Source organism: Prionailurus bengalensis, chromosome D1, assembly GCF_016509475.1.
Source record: "Prionailurus bengalensis isolate Pbe53 chromosome D1, Fcat_Pben_1.1_paternal_pri, whole genome shotgun sequence".
Lineage (NCBI taxonomy): Eukaryota > Metazoa > Chordata > Mammalia > Carnivora > Felidae > Prionailurus > Prionailurus bengalensis.
The window spans coordinates 53699672-53715215 of NC_057346.1; the positions used below are offsets into that span (position 1 = coordinate 53699672).

At 45.5% G+C, this 15544-nt stretch overlaps 1 protein-coding gene across 8 annotated transcripts in view; it reads left to right on the forward strand.

The window, feature by feature from the left end:
- Positions 1-15544, forward strand: part of TENM4 (teneurin transmembrane protein 4) — a 748341-nt gene that overhangs the window by 659483 nt on the left and 73314 nt on the right. For all 8 annotated transcript variants that reach the window (XM_043580116.1, XM_043580117.1, XM_043580115.1 and 5 more), the window contains one exon: positions 14106-14225. In XM_043580116.1, the coding sequence (XP_043436051.1) occupies positions 14106-14225 (120 nt within the window). The remainder of the gene's footprint in view (positions 1-14105; positions 14226-15544) is intronic.

Sequence of the window (15544 nt, forward strand, 5' to 3'; positions counted from 1 at the left end):
ATCTCCCCCCAAACCAGATGACATAGGGACTTCATCAGCCTTCTTTTACAGATGGGAAACGGAGGCACAGAGAATTGAGTGACCTCGCCAAAGACACAGGGCTCGTAAGTGGCAGGGCCAGCAGGAAGCCAAGCCGAATGCCTCTGGAGCCTATGTGCCGAGCCTCCGTTCCCTGCCTGGTCCTTTATATTGCCATCTCGGCATCTTCAGTTCAGAAATCTGTACAGCATGATTCTGCTACAACTCTACAACCCCGGCTTGCCCTGACTTTCTATCTAATACTGTACAGCGTGATGTAAAGAGGATGTGCAAGAAGTCTGTGTGCTTCAGAGCATCAGCCTCAGGGGCAGGTAGCCTGGGCTTGCATCCCGGCCCCACCCTTTGCTAGCTGTTATGACCTTGAACAAGCCTCACTCTATGCCTCACTTTTTCCATCTGTCATATGAGGATAATAACCCATACCTCATGGGGATGTCTGAGGATTAAATGAGATGTAAAACACTTATGTGTCAGGGCAGTACGCATTCAATAAGTGTTAGTGGCCCTTGTCCACTAATAGCAAGAGTTAGCATCAGCGTTAGCAAGGACATTAGTATCTGTATGGGTTTTAGTGTCACTGTGAAAACTGGGAGAAAAATGAGGATCTGAGCCAGAAGCCTATTAGTGTAGTTATAGAATTGATGCAAATGCCGTAGCACCATGGCAGGTAGAGGTGAATGGACCTTGAGATCATCAGGTAGAAGAGGAAACTTTGAGGTCAGAGAAAGCTCTTGGCTCAGCAGGGTAGGAACAGGACTCTCCTGAGTCCTAAGTGAGGGCTCTCTCAAGCGGTAATTCTAGTGTTTATAAATCAGGGACTTATGACACCCTGATAAACTTCGAGCAACGAGAAGTAAAAACATTGGAAAGCCATGCATCACGTTACTAAGACTGGCCTCAATGGAGTTCTTAGGGTCAGGACTTATCAAATACCTCTGCAGTGAGTCTGACCAGCCCTCCAGTCTGATCCTGGAGGCATCAAAAGTTGGCTACAAGTGAGCCCCGCAGTGCTGGGCTGTGATGGGCTGTGATGTGGACAGAAGCTGCTACCTCAGGACAGTGCTCTGGCAGAAGAGAGAGCTGTGCCCACCTGCCTCCCCTGCCTCTGCCTTCCCCTCCCCCGCCTCTGCCTTCCCCTCCCCCGCCTCTGCCTTCCCCTCCCCCACCTCTGCCTCCCTCTTCCCCTCCCACCCTGGCAGGACCCCGCACATCCAACCTGTAGACCTCTAGCACCAACCCCAATCCAAAGAGAAGGCGTAGAGCAGCCCCAGCTGCTCAGTCTCAGGTCCTTCAAATGCTCTGCTATCTGACCATTGGCTTACAAGCTCTGCAATGCGGGTTTCTGCCCTGGCCCAGAATCCTAACCTCACTTTCTGTGCCTCAGTTCCTGAGACAAGCAACCCAGGACCCCTGCCACCCAAGGACTCAAGTCTTTCCTTCTCTTGCCAGGCTCCTACCCTTGCCACATCTGGTCCTGGAGCTCCATCCCTGCTTTGCTCAGGAACTTGGGCATTATTGCCTGGTAACACACAGGACATCCACATCCAGCCACCCCTGGGAGCCACCTCATCATGGCTATGCCCCTGTCATATCCTCCTCCCCTGTCCCTTGAATGACTGTTGACTTTAAACACCACCTGTCAATTGCTGTATGCCTCAGACTCAGTCTGCTGAGTGGATTTTCTGCATGCCCCTTTCTGCATCTCTGCCCAGCATTGTCCCCAACCTAGGAAGTGAGTCTAAGTGTGGTTCATCCCTATCTCCCCTTCCGGAGTGAAACAACAGAAGTCTCCCTTTTCCAGGAGAAAGCAGAACCCGTCCTGTGCTCTGCCAGGAAGACAGGACACACAGTCCCTGAATGGACTTGTACACCGAGAGACTATATGTGGAGTCACACTTTAGCAGAGTTGCCTCAAGTTTTTCTAACAGCACAAACCATCTCCTGAGAATTCTTAGAAGCAGACCTCTTGATTCGAAGCACAGAGAACAGCCTTTTGGGACATGTCACATACCTTCCATGTTCCTGTCCCCACTCTTTCTAAGCAACATTCCAGGCAGGAGACTTGCTCCTCCAAAATGATCTCCACTGGCCAGCCTCTGTCAGGACTGTTTCTCCTTTGCCACAGCCAGTGGATTCGTTTCTGTGACATAGAGTGTTATGAATAGTCAAGGGCTCTGTTCTCGTGTGCACCTCTGTCAGCCAGCAGAATATTCCAGAGGGCTCCTGTGGGAGATGACTCAGCCCGAAGCATCAGCATTCAGCAGTCAGGTTGCCTACAGGCTTTGGTGATCTGAGCTGCAGCCTGAAAGCTCATGCTCCCTGAGAATCTGAAGGACTCAACAGCCACATGAAGCCAGGAGGTCACAGAATGGTGGCTTCTGGGCTCTGCAGGAGACACAGCCTGGGGGCTTAGGAGACACTAACAGTTGCCAGACCGTCTTGTCACTAGATGCCCCCAGGTGGTGTCAGGGCACTATAGCAGACCTGTCAATGTCCCAGCCTTGATATCTGATAGAGAGGATCCCTGCCCAGCTCCAGACATCACATACCTCACCTATAAATGAGGGGCTTGGATTCAGTCCCCGCAAGGAACTTTCTTAGCTGAAAAATTAAATTTCTGTTAATCTGAAGAAGATTGTGGATTTCTCCTGCTATCTCCCTAGACATATACAAAATAGTCTGAGAGAAGAAGCTTTTTCTGAATGAACTGGAGTACTTCCCTGTGATGTTTATTCCATATACCCAGCAGGTGATCTGGAAGCCTCTGGTAGAGTCTGAACTGAACCCAATTCCAAATGGAAGAACAAAAATCAGGGTACATGGGCAGAGCCTGGTGCTCGATTCTAGCTGTGGGAAAGTTTGTAGGTCATGCTGGCATGACCTGGGAGGCAGCATCCCTTTTTATCCCATACTTGTTATACTTCCAGATATGACGATTTTTTTTAAATGATATTCATTCCAGAATCTGAGTTCCTCAGACACAGAGATTGTGTCTCATTTATTGTTAGTTATTCAACTGCTTAGAATACGATAGGAAATAAAACAGAAACTACAGGCACTGCCCTCCTGCAGTTTCCATAAGTAAATAAGAAAATGGATAAATAAATACTACCCAGCACTGTGTCCATCTAGTACATAGTAGGTGCTCAATTAAAGATCCAATAACTGAACCCTATTTTTATTTACCAGACCTCTGTCTGAGTTTCTCTTCCCTCAACCCGTATCTATCCTTTCCTTTGGGCTAATTGAAATAACTATACTCATTTTTTTTTTTTGCCTTCATCATTTTCTTTCATCCATTCGTGTGATATTCATTTATTTCTTTCCTCAACATTTACTGAATGAATCCTATACACCTAGTCCTGTGCTGGGCACTGGACTTAAAAGGTGGGAAGAACATGGTTGTTACCCTCAAAGAACTGGCAATCTAGAAAAGAAGATGAGATGTTTGAACTAGCGAATACACTTTAGTGGGATGAATATATTGTGTTTTGTTCACTAAAGCAGGGAGTGCCTTCTTTGTACTGGGGAAATAAGGAAGAGCTTCACTGAAAAGCAGACCTTCGAGGAGAGGTTAGTAAGAATGAGAAAGACATTTGAGGCAGATGAAGTAGCATAGACAAAGGCAGAGAGGCATGGAAATGCATGCCAGGACGACGATATGAGACGTAAATTTCACATGGCAGCAACACAGGATATGAGAATGGCAAAACGGGGCATAGCCTGCAGAGGCCAGCAGGGGCCAGATCCTGAAGGATCTTAAATGCCAAGCTGAAGACTATGGGCTTTGTCTGGAGACAGTGGGATACTGCGGAAAATGACTTGTATAGCACAGAGTTTCTGGTCCTATGGTAAAAGAACAGTGATAAAGTTTGGACAGTTGGGGAGCTCAGATCTACACGGTGCCTGAAGAGAAGATTGAGTCCAATTCCCTGCCCTCCCAATAAGTCAGGAACATCAAAAGTTAAGTGATTAGATCAAGTTCTATCATTTTTGGCCTAAGGTCAGTGAAAGAAACCTAGGAAGAGCTTTGAAATAAGTGAAAAAGAATGAAGCACAACTAGAAGGTAACTTTTGAATATAATAATTGATAGCACATTGAAGATTATTTCATTAAAAGAAATCACAAACACACACCAACTGTAACTCTAGCACAGTACCGTGGTCCCGAGATGGGTGCCCAATGTGGTCCATGAGGTACAGGGAGAAAATTAGAGTGTCTACCTGTATTGACTTTTTACCTTAAAAAGTCATGTTTTAGTCAATGTTTTAGTCATATAGGACACTAGGTTTTCACTCATTTGCTCCCTTGGTCCCAATGTTAGTTGGTAACAAGGTGTTCTTAGAGAGACAGTGAACCTGTGCTGGTTGATTCTGGTGTATTACAACATGACTGCAGTGTGTGTGTGTGTGTGTGTGTGTGTGTGTGTGTGTGTGTGTGTGTAAAATCTAGTTTCAAATAAACCTACGCATCAAATGGTCCGGTGCCATAGAAAGATCCTTGTAGAGTAGCTGCAGATCAAGGACAATACAGTGTGAGTACAAGCAAACAAACAAAACAAAACAAAAATGGCAGAGCTGGTACTTCTAGTATAGTCTTCTCAACTCCGCTATCAAGTGAAAACCAATAAGGTTCATTTTCATCAGATCGAACAGACAGGTAACCAAGATTCAAAGTTTTCAAGAATCTAAAAAATGTTAATCCAAAGACTCAGCATTATCAAGAAGACTATTTGAAATACAGGCATGCCTCAGAGACATTACAGGTTCCATTCCAGATCACTGTAGTAAAGCAAATAGTGCGAGTAAAGGAAAGCAAGTGAATTTTTCGTTTCCCAGTGCATATAAAAGTTAGATTTAAATTCTATTATAGACTATTAAGTGTGAAATATAATTATCTCTTAAAAACAATGTACATACCTTAATTCAAAAATAACTTCTTTGCTAAAGAATTCTAACCATCATCAGAGCTTTCAGTGAATCATAATTTTTTTTTCTTTTTTTTTTTTTTTGCTGGTCAAGGGTCTTGCCTTGATGCTGATGGCTGCTGACTGCTCAGGGTGGTGGTTGCTGAAAGTTGGGTGGCCGAGGCAGCTTCTTAAAACAAGCCAACAGTGGGGGCGCCTGGGTGGCTCAGTCGGTTGAGCATCCGACTCTTGATTGGGCTCAGGTCATGATCCCAGGGTCATGGGATCAAGTCCTGCATCAGGTTCCACACTGGGAGTGGAGCCTACTTAAGAATTCTCTCTCCCTCTATCCCTCTCCCGCTTACACTCTCTCTCAAAAATAATAATGCTAATGATGACAAAAATGAAGTTTGCCACATTGATTGACTCTTGCTTGCAAGAACAATTTGTCTGTAACATGCGATGCTGTTTGACAGCATTTTACCCACAACAGAACTTCTTTCAAAACTGGAGTCCATCCTCTCACACCTGCCACCGCTTTCCAAATAAGTTTCTGTTATATCGTAAATCCTTTGTGTCAGTTCAGCAATCTTCACAGCATCTTCACCAGGAGTAGATCCCATCTCAAGAAAACACTTTCTTCGCTCATCCATGAGAAGCCACTCCTCATCTGGTCAAGTTTTTTTTTTAATTTTTTTTTTCAACGTTTATTTATTTTTGGGACAGAGAGAGACAGAGCATGAACGGGGGAGGGGCAGAGAGAGAGGGAGACATAGAATCAGAAACAGGCTCCAGGCTCTGAGCCATCAGCCCAGAGCCTGACGCGGGGCTCGAACTCACGGACCGCGAGATCGTGACCTGGCTGAAGTCGGACGCTTAACCGACTGCGCCACCCAGGCGCCCCTGGTCAAGTTTTATTATGAGATTGCACTAATTCAGCTATGTCTTCAGGCTCCTCCTATAATTCTAGTTCTCTTGGTCTTTCTACCACATCTTCAGTTACTTCCTCCACTGAGGTCTTGAACCCCTCAAAGTCACCCGTGAGGGTTAGAGTCCACTTCTTCCAAATTCCTATTCATGTTGATATTTTGACCTCATAAATCACAAATGTTCTTCAAGGCATCTAGAATGGTGAATCCTTTCCAGAAGGCTTTCAATTTACTTTGTCCAGACCCACTAGAGGAATTTCTATCTATGGCAGCTATAGCCTTATGATATGTATTTCTTAAAATAATAAGACTTGAAAATCAAAATGACTCCTTGATCCACAAAATGAGTCCGCAAAATGACTCCAGGATGGATGTTGCGTTAGCGGGCATGAAAACAACATTCATCTCGTACATCTCCATCAACGCTCTCAGGTGACCAGATGCATTGTCAGTGAACAGAAATATTTTGAAAGGAATCTGTTTTTCTGGGCAGTAGGTCCAAACAGGAGGGTTTAAAATATTCAATAACCGTGTTTTAAACAGAGTGCTGTCTTCCAGGCTTTGATGTCCCATTTATAGAGCACAGGCAGAGGAGATTCTTAAGGGCCCTAGGATTCTCAGAGTGGTAAGTCAGCACTGGTTTCAACTTCAAGCCACCAGCTGCATTAGCCCCTAACAAGAGAATCAGCCTGTTCTTTGAAGCTTTGAAGCCAGGTGCTGACTTCTCCACTCCAGCTATGGAAGTCCTAGATGGCATCTTCTTTCAATAGACGGCTGTTTCATCTCCATTGAAAATCTGTTGAGTGTAGCCACCTTCATGAGTTATCCTAGCTAGATCTTCTGGATAACTTGCTGCAGCTTCTCCATCAGCACTTGCTGCCTCGCCTTGCACTTTCGTGTTACAGAGACAGCTTCTTTCCCTAAATCTCATGAACCAATCCCTGCTAGCTTCCACCTTTTCTTCTGCAGCTTCCTCACCCTCTCTCAGCCTTCAGAGAATTGAAGAGAGTTAGAGCCTTGCTCTGGAGGATTTGGCTTTGGCTCAAGAGACTGTTGTAGCTGGTTTGATCTTCTATCCAGACTACTCACACTTTCTGCATACCAGCAATAAGGCTGTTTTGTTTTCTTATCATCATGTGTTCACTGGAGAAGCACTTTTAATTTCCTTCACGAACTTTTCCTTTGCATTCACAACTTGGCTAACTATTGCATGAGTCCTAGCTCTCAGCCTACCTCAGCTTTTGTAACGTGCCTTCCTTACTAAGCTTAATCATTTCTAGTTTTTGGTTTAAAATGCTGGAACACTTAGGAGCCATTTTATGGTTATTAACTGGCCTAATTCCAATATTGTCGTGTCTCAGTGAATAGAGAAACCTGAGTAAAGGGAGAAAGACAGGAGAGCAGCTCAGGAGAAAGACAGGAGCAGTCAGAACACACCCAACATTTATCCATTAAGCTCACCATCTTACATGGGCATGGTTCATGGTGCCCCAAAACAATTATAGTAGTAATATCACTGATCACAGATCACTATAACAAATAAGATAATAATGGAAAAGTTCGACATGTTGCAAGATTTACCAAAATGTGACACAGAGACATGAAGTAAACACATGCTGTTGGAAAAATGGCGCCAATAAACTTGCTTGTTACAAGGTTGCCACAAACCTTCAGTTTGTAAAAATGCAGCATCCGTGAAGCACAATGAAAGGAAGTGTGCCTGTGTGCATTTTTATCCATTAAACCTTGCACTAACTGCATATGATTAGTATTAGCTAATGACGGCTGCACATGTGTATAATTTATTAATAAATATAAAGACATCCACAAAGCCTGCTCAAAAATGTTTACAAAAAAGGTATATACTCAAAAAGAGCCTTAAGAGCCCTTCTCTGGTGATGTGAACTCTGATTTTTTGAGGCAGCTAAAACAAATTGAGATTCTCGATTCCTTGGGTGTATATGTGTGCCAGATGGTAAGTAGTTTGAGAGGTGAAGTGACTTTCCCAGAGTTCCCATGGATAATAAATGATGAGTCCTTAGACTTTCTTTTCTCACCTTCCCAGTGAGAAGTTTAAAAGTTTAGGAGGAAGGTCTCTTCTAACACATTATGACCAGTGGGTTCCCAAGAATTTGTTTATAGGTGGAAGATGTCAGGCTAGAAAAGCTAGTGAAGGAAACTGAGGCAGAGCCCTGAGATGGAAAGGCAGAAAGAGGGGCCAGCACAATAGCTAGTGTGTCCAGGCTGGAAGGAGGGTCTCAGAGGCTACAGTGTGGATAAGGTCAGGCTTGGACAGAAACCCCCTTGCTGGGGTGGTTTGACAGCCCCATGAAGTGGGTTTCTCATTTGGGCCCAAGTAAGGTTCTTACAAGATGTTGAATAAAGTCTAGAAGATGCTGGGAAGATCGCCAGTCAATCAGCAAGAGCTAGCAGACAACAGTTTAAGGGTTCTTACAGGTCAGGCATATAAATCTGTCTAAAGTATGTAACACAGAGGAGTGATTTTCATAAACGAGTGGCACGGAGTATCAAATACTTTAAATCAGAGAAGAGCTAAAGTTACCTTTTGCCACCTAGATCCCAAGTGATTGTTCCGTTCTCCTGAATACCAGTTTCCTTAGCTGTTCTCATTTAATAACTAAAAAGTTAAAGCTGCAGCTTTTCTCCCTTCATCGTCCTTTATCTGCATGCATAGTAGGCATTGAATAACAAATCTGACTTAATTTCCGGTATTCGTTTTTTGTGTTCCTTTTTTTTTTAAGTTTTCGAAAAAGAGGTACAGATAGGAGGCTATAGACTCAAGGTAGAAAGACTGCAAGCTGAGGTGGCGTGGATCCTCCAGGGGAAGGAACCCAGCCTTGGGATGCAGTTTGGGCTGATCAACTAAAAAGGCCCAGCCCCTCCAGCCCTCGGTTCCTTGGCCATATCCCCATCAAGGTCAAGTAGCTCTGAGTTCTCAGGCGTCACCCCCACCCCCTTCAGTGACAGAAACACATCAGTTCTTTATTCGTTCAATGAATAATTTATCAAGAGCTTACTCTGTGCTATGCATTCAGATTCCAGGGCAAATACCAGTTTTAGTGGAGGCTCTCTTTTGCCCACTTAGACATGAACATCAGTTATGCCCAATGCTAAGAATATAGCGGTGAAGGAGATGTGGCCCCTGTCTTCAAGGAGCTCATGGGTCTGCCTGGGAGGAAGATTGCCCCAGTGGTTTTACGAAAGTAGGCCAGAGGGGTGGGAGTGTGGGGTACCACTCGATGAATGCAGGTGGGTTTCAGGTGAACAGGATAGGTAGAAGTTTCCATAGACAGCGAACAGTTCGGAGGTAAGTATCAAGATTGTATGAACTCCATGAAGATTCTAAAGCTAGGGATGATAGGGCTACTTGAGCTAGAATGGATAGCACTATATTAAAACCATTATACATATTTTTTAAAGATAATTTATTGTCAACTTAGCTAGCATAGAGGGTAGACAGTGTGCTCTTGACTTCAGGGGTAGTAGATTCCCGTGATTTTCGCTTACATACAACACCCAGTGCCTATCCCAAGTGCCCTCCTCAGTGCCTATCACCCATTTTCCCCTCTCCTCCACACCCTCCCCCCCATCAACCCTCAGTTTGTTCTCTGTATTTAAGAGTCTCTTATGGCCTGCCTCCCTCTCTGCTTGAAACTACTTTTTCCCTTTCCCTTCCTCCATGGTTTCTGTTAAGTTTCTCATTCTTAAACATGCATTGGATTCTATTTGACATCAGGATGGGAAAAACTTCAGCTACATGGGCCGCTGAGAATGGAGGTCCAGAGAGGTCAGATGATTCTCCAAAGTCCTATAGTTAGTTACCAGAGTCAGAAGTAGGAACCGACCCCCTGCCCAGGGCGCTTCCCAGCCCATCCCCTACCCCGCCTCCTTGACTGACAGTTGAGGTTAGCTTCTTATTTGCTTGATTTTGTTTCGAGGTGTTTCTGTCTCTCTAACAGTTTCCCCTCTTGACTCCCAACCTGGCCGCTGTACTCAGGAAGCAGTCAGGCAGATCTTCCTCCTCACTGGTGTCAGCAAGGGCACCTCAGTCAGGCCCTGAGCGTGGTTGGACTAATGCCAGCTCATTTGATGCGCACCCCCACCCCCTTGGCCTGGCACGAGCGCTCCTTCCTGGCAGAGTTCACTCAACCTAATTGCCTGTTTTGTGCCCCAGCTGCCTGACATATGCCAAACCCATGTGTTGATTCACTTGTCAGAGACAGCTACACTCGAGCATTTCAGGTTGGCTCTGGTGAGCTCCAGCAAGCAACCGGGGATAGTAATTCCCGCATTTAAAACCCCCTCATCTAACACAGTACACAGTGCCTAGCTTATTAAGTAGGTGCCCCGGTTTTTTAATTAGACTGAATTTTAGTGGCTGCGGGTACCTAAGATAGTAGTAAGAGTAAAGATCTGGAAGTCAGAAGTCCTAGCTTTGAGTGTCCACTCAGCCAGTTTTTTGCTCTATGACCTTGAGCAAGTCATTCCTTTCTGAGCTTCAAGTACTTGATCATTTCTCCCCTAATAGACACTCAGGGAGCAATGTCCGTGCTTGCCCTAGCCCCAGGGGATGTGGTCAGAGCCCTCCTCTGACTCGCATGCAAGCATGTAAGACAGCTATGTAAATGTGAATGATAGAATTCTGTGACTGTCACGGTCATGGAGAGATCCTTGGAAGTATCTAGGGGAGCCTAGAGGAAGAGGTGATTAGTTGTGCCAGGAAGACTTGGTATCAACCTCACTGAGGTGATGACAGCTTAGATGGGACCCTGAGGACAAGGAGAAAATAATACCCCAAAACTCGGTTATGCCCAGATAGTGACCAAAGGAAAGCAAAACCTGTCAAATATAGGACTGGTGAGAGGAGGGTCATATGAAGCAGCCGGAAAGCCAAGTTTGTGATAACACTTTGCACCCCATGTTACTGACTTCTTGCCAAGGTGTGGTCTTCCGTTGTAGAATTTCACGGTCCGAGCATTAACTAGTTGTCAGCCACATTGACCCTTAGTGTGGGGTCTGTTCCCGTGGCATACAGAAGCTGAGGGCTCATGCCCGCTTACGAGAACTGATTGTTAAATGTTCAGGAATTTTGCAGGCTAGTTTTTGAACACTACTCTTAGGAAAAAATAAAGTGTGTGAAATTAAAATTAAATAAATTTTATTAAAAACAAAGATAATCAACACTCATCACTTCCTAATTATTTTACTATATTCCACTATTCTCGTTCTCCTAAGTTTATTAGGACTCTTGTGTCTTGTGGAGGAAGGACTTGGTAATAGGGTCCTACTGTGCATCTCTTCCCAAGTCTGGGTTCAGTGACATCTCGTTAATAGCATGAAATCGGCCAGGGTGGAAGTATTTACACCACAGAAATAGGCAAATGCCACCAATGAAAGGTATTTTTCTTTTGAAAGCCAAGTATTAAATGTTTACCAGTATACCACGGGTGGTATCCATTCAGTAAATGGGATGAAGGGAGAAAGCACTTGGAAGCCCAGGACGCACATCTTTTCAAACCTCCCTGGACAAAAAAAAAAACCAAAACACAGCATGAGACACATTTCAGAGGCCTCCACAGAGCCGACTTCCCCCATCTCCTTTGTCCCAGAGAGGCCTTCGTGTTAAATTGGTTTTCTTGACAACTGAAAATCATGGTTAAACAGGAGGAGGATGGAAGTGTTTTTCTCCAGGACCTAATTCCTGAGCCAAATGCCTGTTTTGGCAAGAGGCCTCTGTGGTGTACAGGGGTACAGGGAGTCAACTTAATCTTCTCCAGAACCCGAGCAACCCACGGGACCCTGGGCTAAAATTACATCTGCTCCGGCTGGCCGAAGTGAAGGCTACATGATAGCCAAACGGTGCTGATTTAACATTTCCCAATGATCAGGAAACCTCCAAAGACAGATCAGTCAGAGGAGGCTGGCCCGCATGTGTATGAGGGGCAGCAGCCAGGGCAGCCCCCAAAAGGAAACCATCCCCGGAGGGCTAGTTGCCATCCAAGCAGAATCTGAAGGCACATATGTCAGGACAAGGCTGGACAGTTGCCAGCACCAGGATGAGATCTGTTAGTAATTCTTTGGAAGGACAAAGTTCCAGCAATAAGAAATTCAATTTTCCTCCATTAAAGAAGGCATCTCTCAGTACCAGCTGAATACAATTGATGGAATAAATCTTTCCCATTAGTGGAGAGATAATTTCACATAAATGTATTGGGAGACCTTCAGAGCAGGACTGAGAGTCTTTGCTGAGCCTCACCGCTTAACTTGTTTGTCGTGTAATTGCATTTAGACCAAGGGCCTCGGAAGGAAACCGCTGACTGAATTAGCATTAACCAGATTGGGTGTAGTGAGGTGAGGTGAGGTGAGGTGGGGTGAGGTGGGGTGGGGTGGGGTGGGCGGGGTGGGGGAGGGGAGCTTGATGCATTGTGGGTAGTTGTTCTTGCCTTCTGAAAGGACAAGCTGACGCTAGTGAGACCAGCTGCTTACAAGCCTGGTGTTAATTGCTTTTCTCATCAAACAGAGAAAAGTTTATCACTCTAGGAAGGTAGAGATGTAAGTACCCAATGAGGCAGAGGCTGTTTGAGATCCCTTTTTTATGAATGCCCATAGGTCTCATCAGTAGCCCTTCTCCAAGCCAGAAAAAAAAGCCATCTGAACAGAGGCAGATGGAAAAAGTTGTCTGGATACTCACACCTGAATATTCGCCTCAGATCTGGCTTGTCAACCAGGGCTGTCTCCCCAGTGCCCTGATGCTTTAGGATGTTGACACCACTGAGCACCTCCTTTTTCTCCCGTTGCCAGTGGTAAACAGAATGGTCTAAGTTGGGCCCGGGGCTGTGAGCCCTGCATGTGAGGCTTGGCTCTGCCACTACCCGCTGCGTGACTGGGGGCAAATAACGTAACCTCTGTGGACCCGTTTCCTCTTCTTCCACCAACTCACTGATTTTCCAACAGGCTTTTCTCTGGCTTCTCCAGAGACGTAAGAATCCAGAGTTGCCTTCAGAATCACTCCAGACCTCTCATTTCGTCTAGAGAGATGTGGTGTCTGTTTTCCATGTTGAGGTCCTTATTTTAAAATACCATCTGGTGAAAAGGTTCCATTTCTGATGTATTTCTGATATATTTGAAAAACCATCATTCTAGATGATCTCTAATTGCCCCACTTATTTACTCAATCCACCATTGTTTTAAACAACGACCTAGTACTTATTAGGCATTTCCAGGCACTACAGAGAGAAGGAAAGGAGTAGTCCTTGACCCTGCCCTCAAGGAGCTCACGATCTAGTGGAGAGGAGGACTGTGTGCAGTGTGGCAGGGTATCTGGGTGTTTGTGTCAGGTTTTGGAAGGAAGTGACTAGTCTAACTAGGGTCATCAAGACAGACTTCAGGGAAGAGGTGTCATTTGAAGCCGAGTCATAAAGGATGAGAGTGTTGGGGGAGGGGTGCTGGAGTGACACTGAGGCAGCTGGGAGAGCACTGCACGGACACAGAGGCTTAGGCAACACGTGCCTGACAAGTTGGGGGGAAACAGATGGTTTGTTGTCTGGGATATAGAGGGTAAGTGGGAGCGGGGATATTATTGGGAGATGGCGACAGGTTCCAGAAACCACTCCAGGGGGATGCTTAGCATCTGCCCTTCTGCTGTTTCTAAAGCCAGATGAGAGGATGTACCCTCTATCCTGTTCACTTTCTCGAGAGTATGTCCGCTTCCACTGTGTCCATTAGTGACAATAATAGCCACTGTCATTCATGGAGCTTGCTCTGAAGAAACAGAGTTTCAAAGAGCTGTCACATACTTTTGCAACTTTAGAGAGCTAAAAAGTGGCAGAGTCAAGAGTTGAACCCAAGTCTCATGATTTTGGATTCTCAAGCGTAACTGTAACTCGGCTGCTAACTCTGCTGCTGGTGTAGCCCTCTTGTATCAGTTTATCCCCTTACTGCATAACATAGAATCCTTAGAAAATGACGTCTAGTAAGGTATCTACAAACATCTCCCAGTTATAACCCTTTAGAGGACACTTTGATGCCTTAAATTGAGTCAATATGAAAAAAAGAATATTACTCCTCTTGAATAAATACAGTGAGCCCCTGGGTGCCCAGATATGTATGAGCGGCCTGCCTTCTGTCTTCTGACCTCCAAGGCTTCCCTGCCATCCAGGGTTGTAAACATGAAAAGTAGATGACGTCATTCTCTCTTCTCTACCCACAGGCATGCGTGTGTCATTCGTGGTCAAGTGATGACATCAGATGGGACCCCACTGGTTGGTGTGAATATCAGCTTCGTCAATAATCCTCTCTTTGGATACACAGTCAGCAGGCAAGATGGCAGGTAGGAGACCTTTTGTAGAGCAGAGTTAGTGAAGGTCCTGTTCTCGTGGTCTTGCCACATAGCTGCTGTTGGAATGGCAATGTGGAAAGAGAATGGGACCTGAATTCAGAGGCCTAGCTCTGCCACTCACTAGCTGTGAGACCTTGCACCTGACTCTGGCCTTAGTACCTTTGGCTAGAAATTAAGCAATCTCTTCTCGTTTGGTTCTCAGAGTAAGCATAAGGTACCTTATACATGTTATCCTGCTCAATGGCTTATAATATAAAGCACTGTCACATGGACCACTTTCCTCAGACCAGACAACTCCAGAAATGTTCGTATTCCTGCTGTATGCTTTCCATCTACAACTGCCTAGGTCTGTGGAAGCCACTGGGTGATGACAGAACTCTGCCCCTTGGATCCCCGCGAGAACAGTCGGTAGAAGGAAATAAAGTTTCTTCACTCACTCTAACTCTCCATTTGCTAGAACAATTAGACAGTTCTCCTCACCTCTCTGGGCCTCAACTTCTTCACCTATGAATGGTCCTAATACTAGCATCTCACAATTTGGTTGTAAGGATAACATTCCATGATGGATGAGGAAGCGCCTTGCACACAGTAGGTGTTTAATAAATCTTAATTTCCCTTCCCTCCTCTGGTTCATTGCCATATTGCCAGGACCTGGCACACGGTAAGGATATTAGCAGTTTATTAAAATTACAAATTATTAAATGATGAGGAGGTGATGATTGTGGTACAGGCCATTAGGAATATTTTGGAGAAAATGGAAAGAGAAGGAAGAAAGTGGAACAATTTAGGCTGTCGGTGGTGACAGGTCCTCGATTTTTAATAAAATCAGGTGGTGGCAGTCCATCTGGCTAAGTGTGGGCCCATAAGGTTGATTTTCACTCTGTGTTGGAAATTATGCTCCAGCCTGATTGATTTTAGCACCTCTTTAATCCAATATCAGACGTGAACATGTCCCGGCCGAGGTGATAATGAAGTAGAGGCTCATCTGTTTGTAGACATGTGTGCCTCTTAGACAGAGTGGCAAGCTTGGCATGGGGAGCCCTCTCCCCCCTCCTCTCCCTGTGAATGGGAAGGGGCCCAGCTAGAAGGGGCTGGCAGCCAGTGCCAGGAGTAATCTGGCCAGCCCAGACCACTGTCCCCTGCCCCACACACCTTCCAGCCCAGGAAGCACGTCAGTGCAGACGTTCAGTACAGCATGGGGGACTATATCTTTCTCATGCTCTGTCTTCACTGCCTTCCAGCTTGGGGCTGCCTGCTAGATGGAAGTGGCAGATGTGAGCATTCTAGGCAACAGGTATTGTGGCTACATC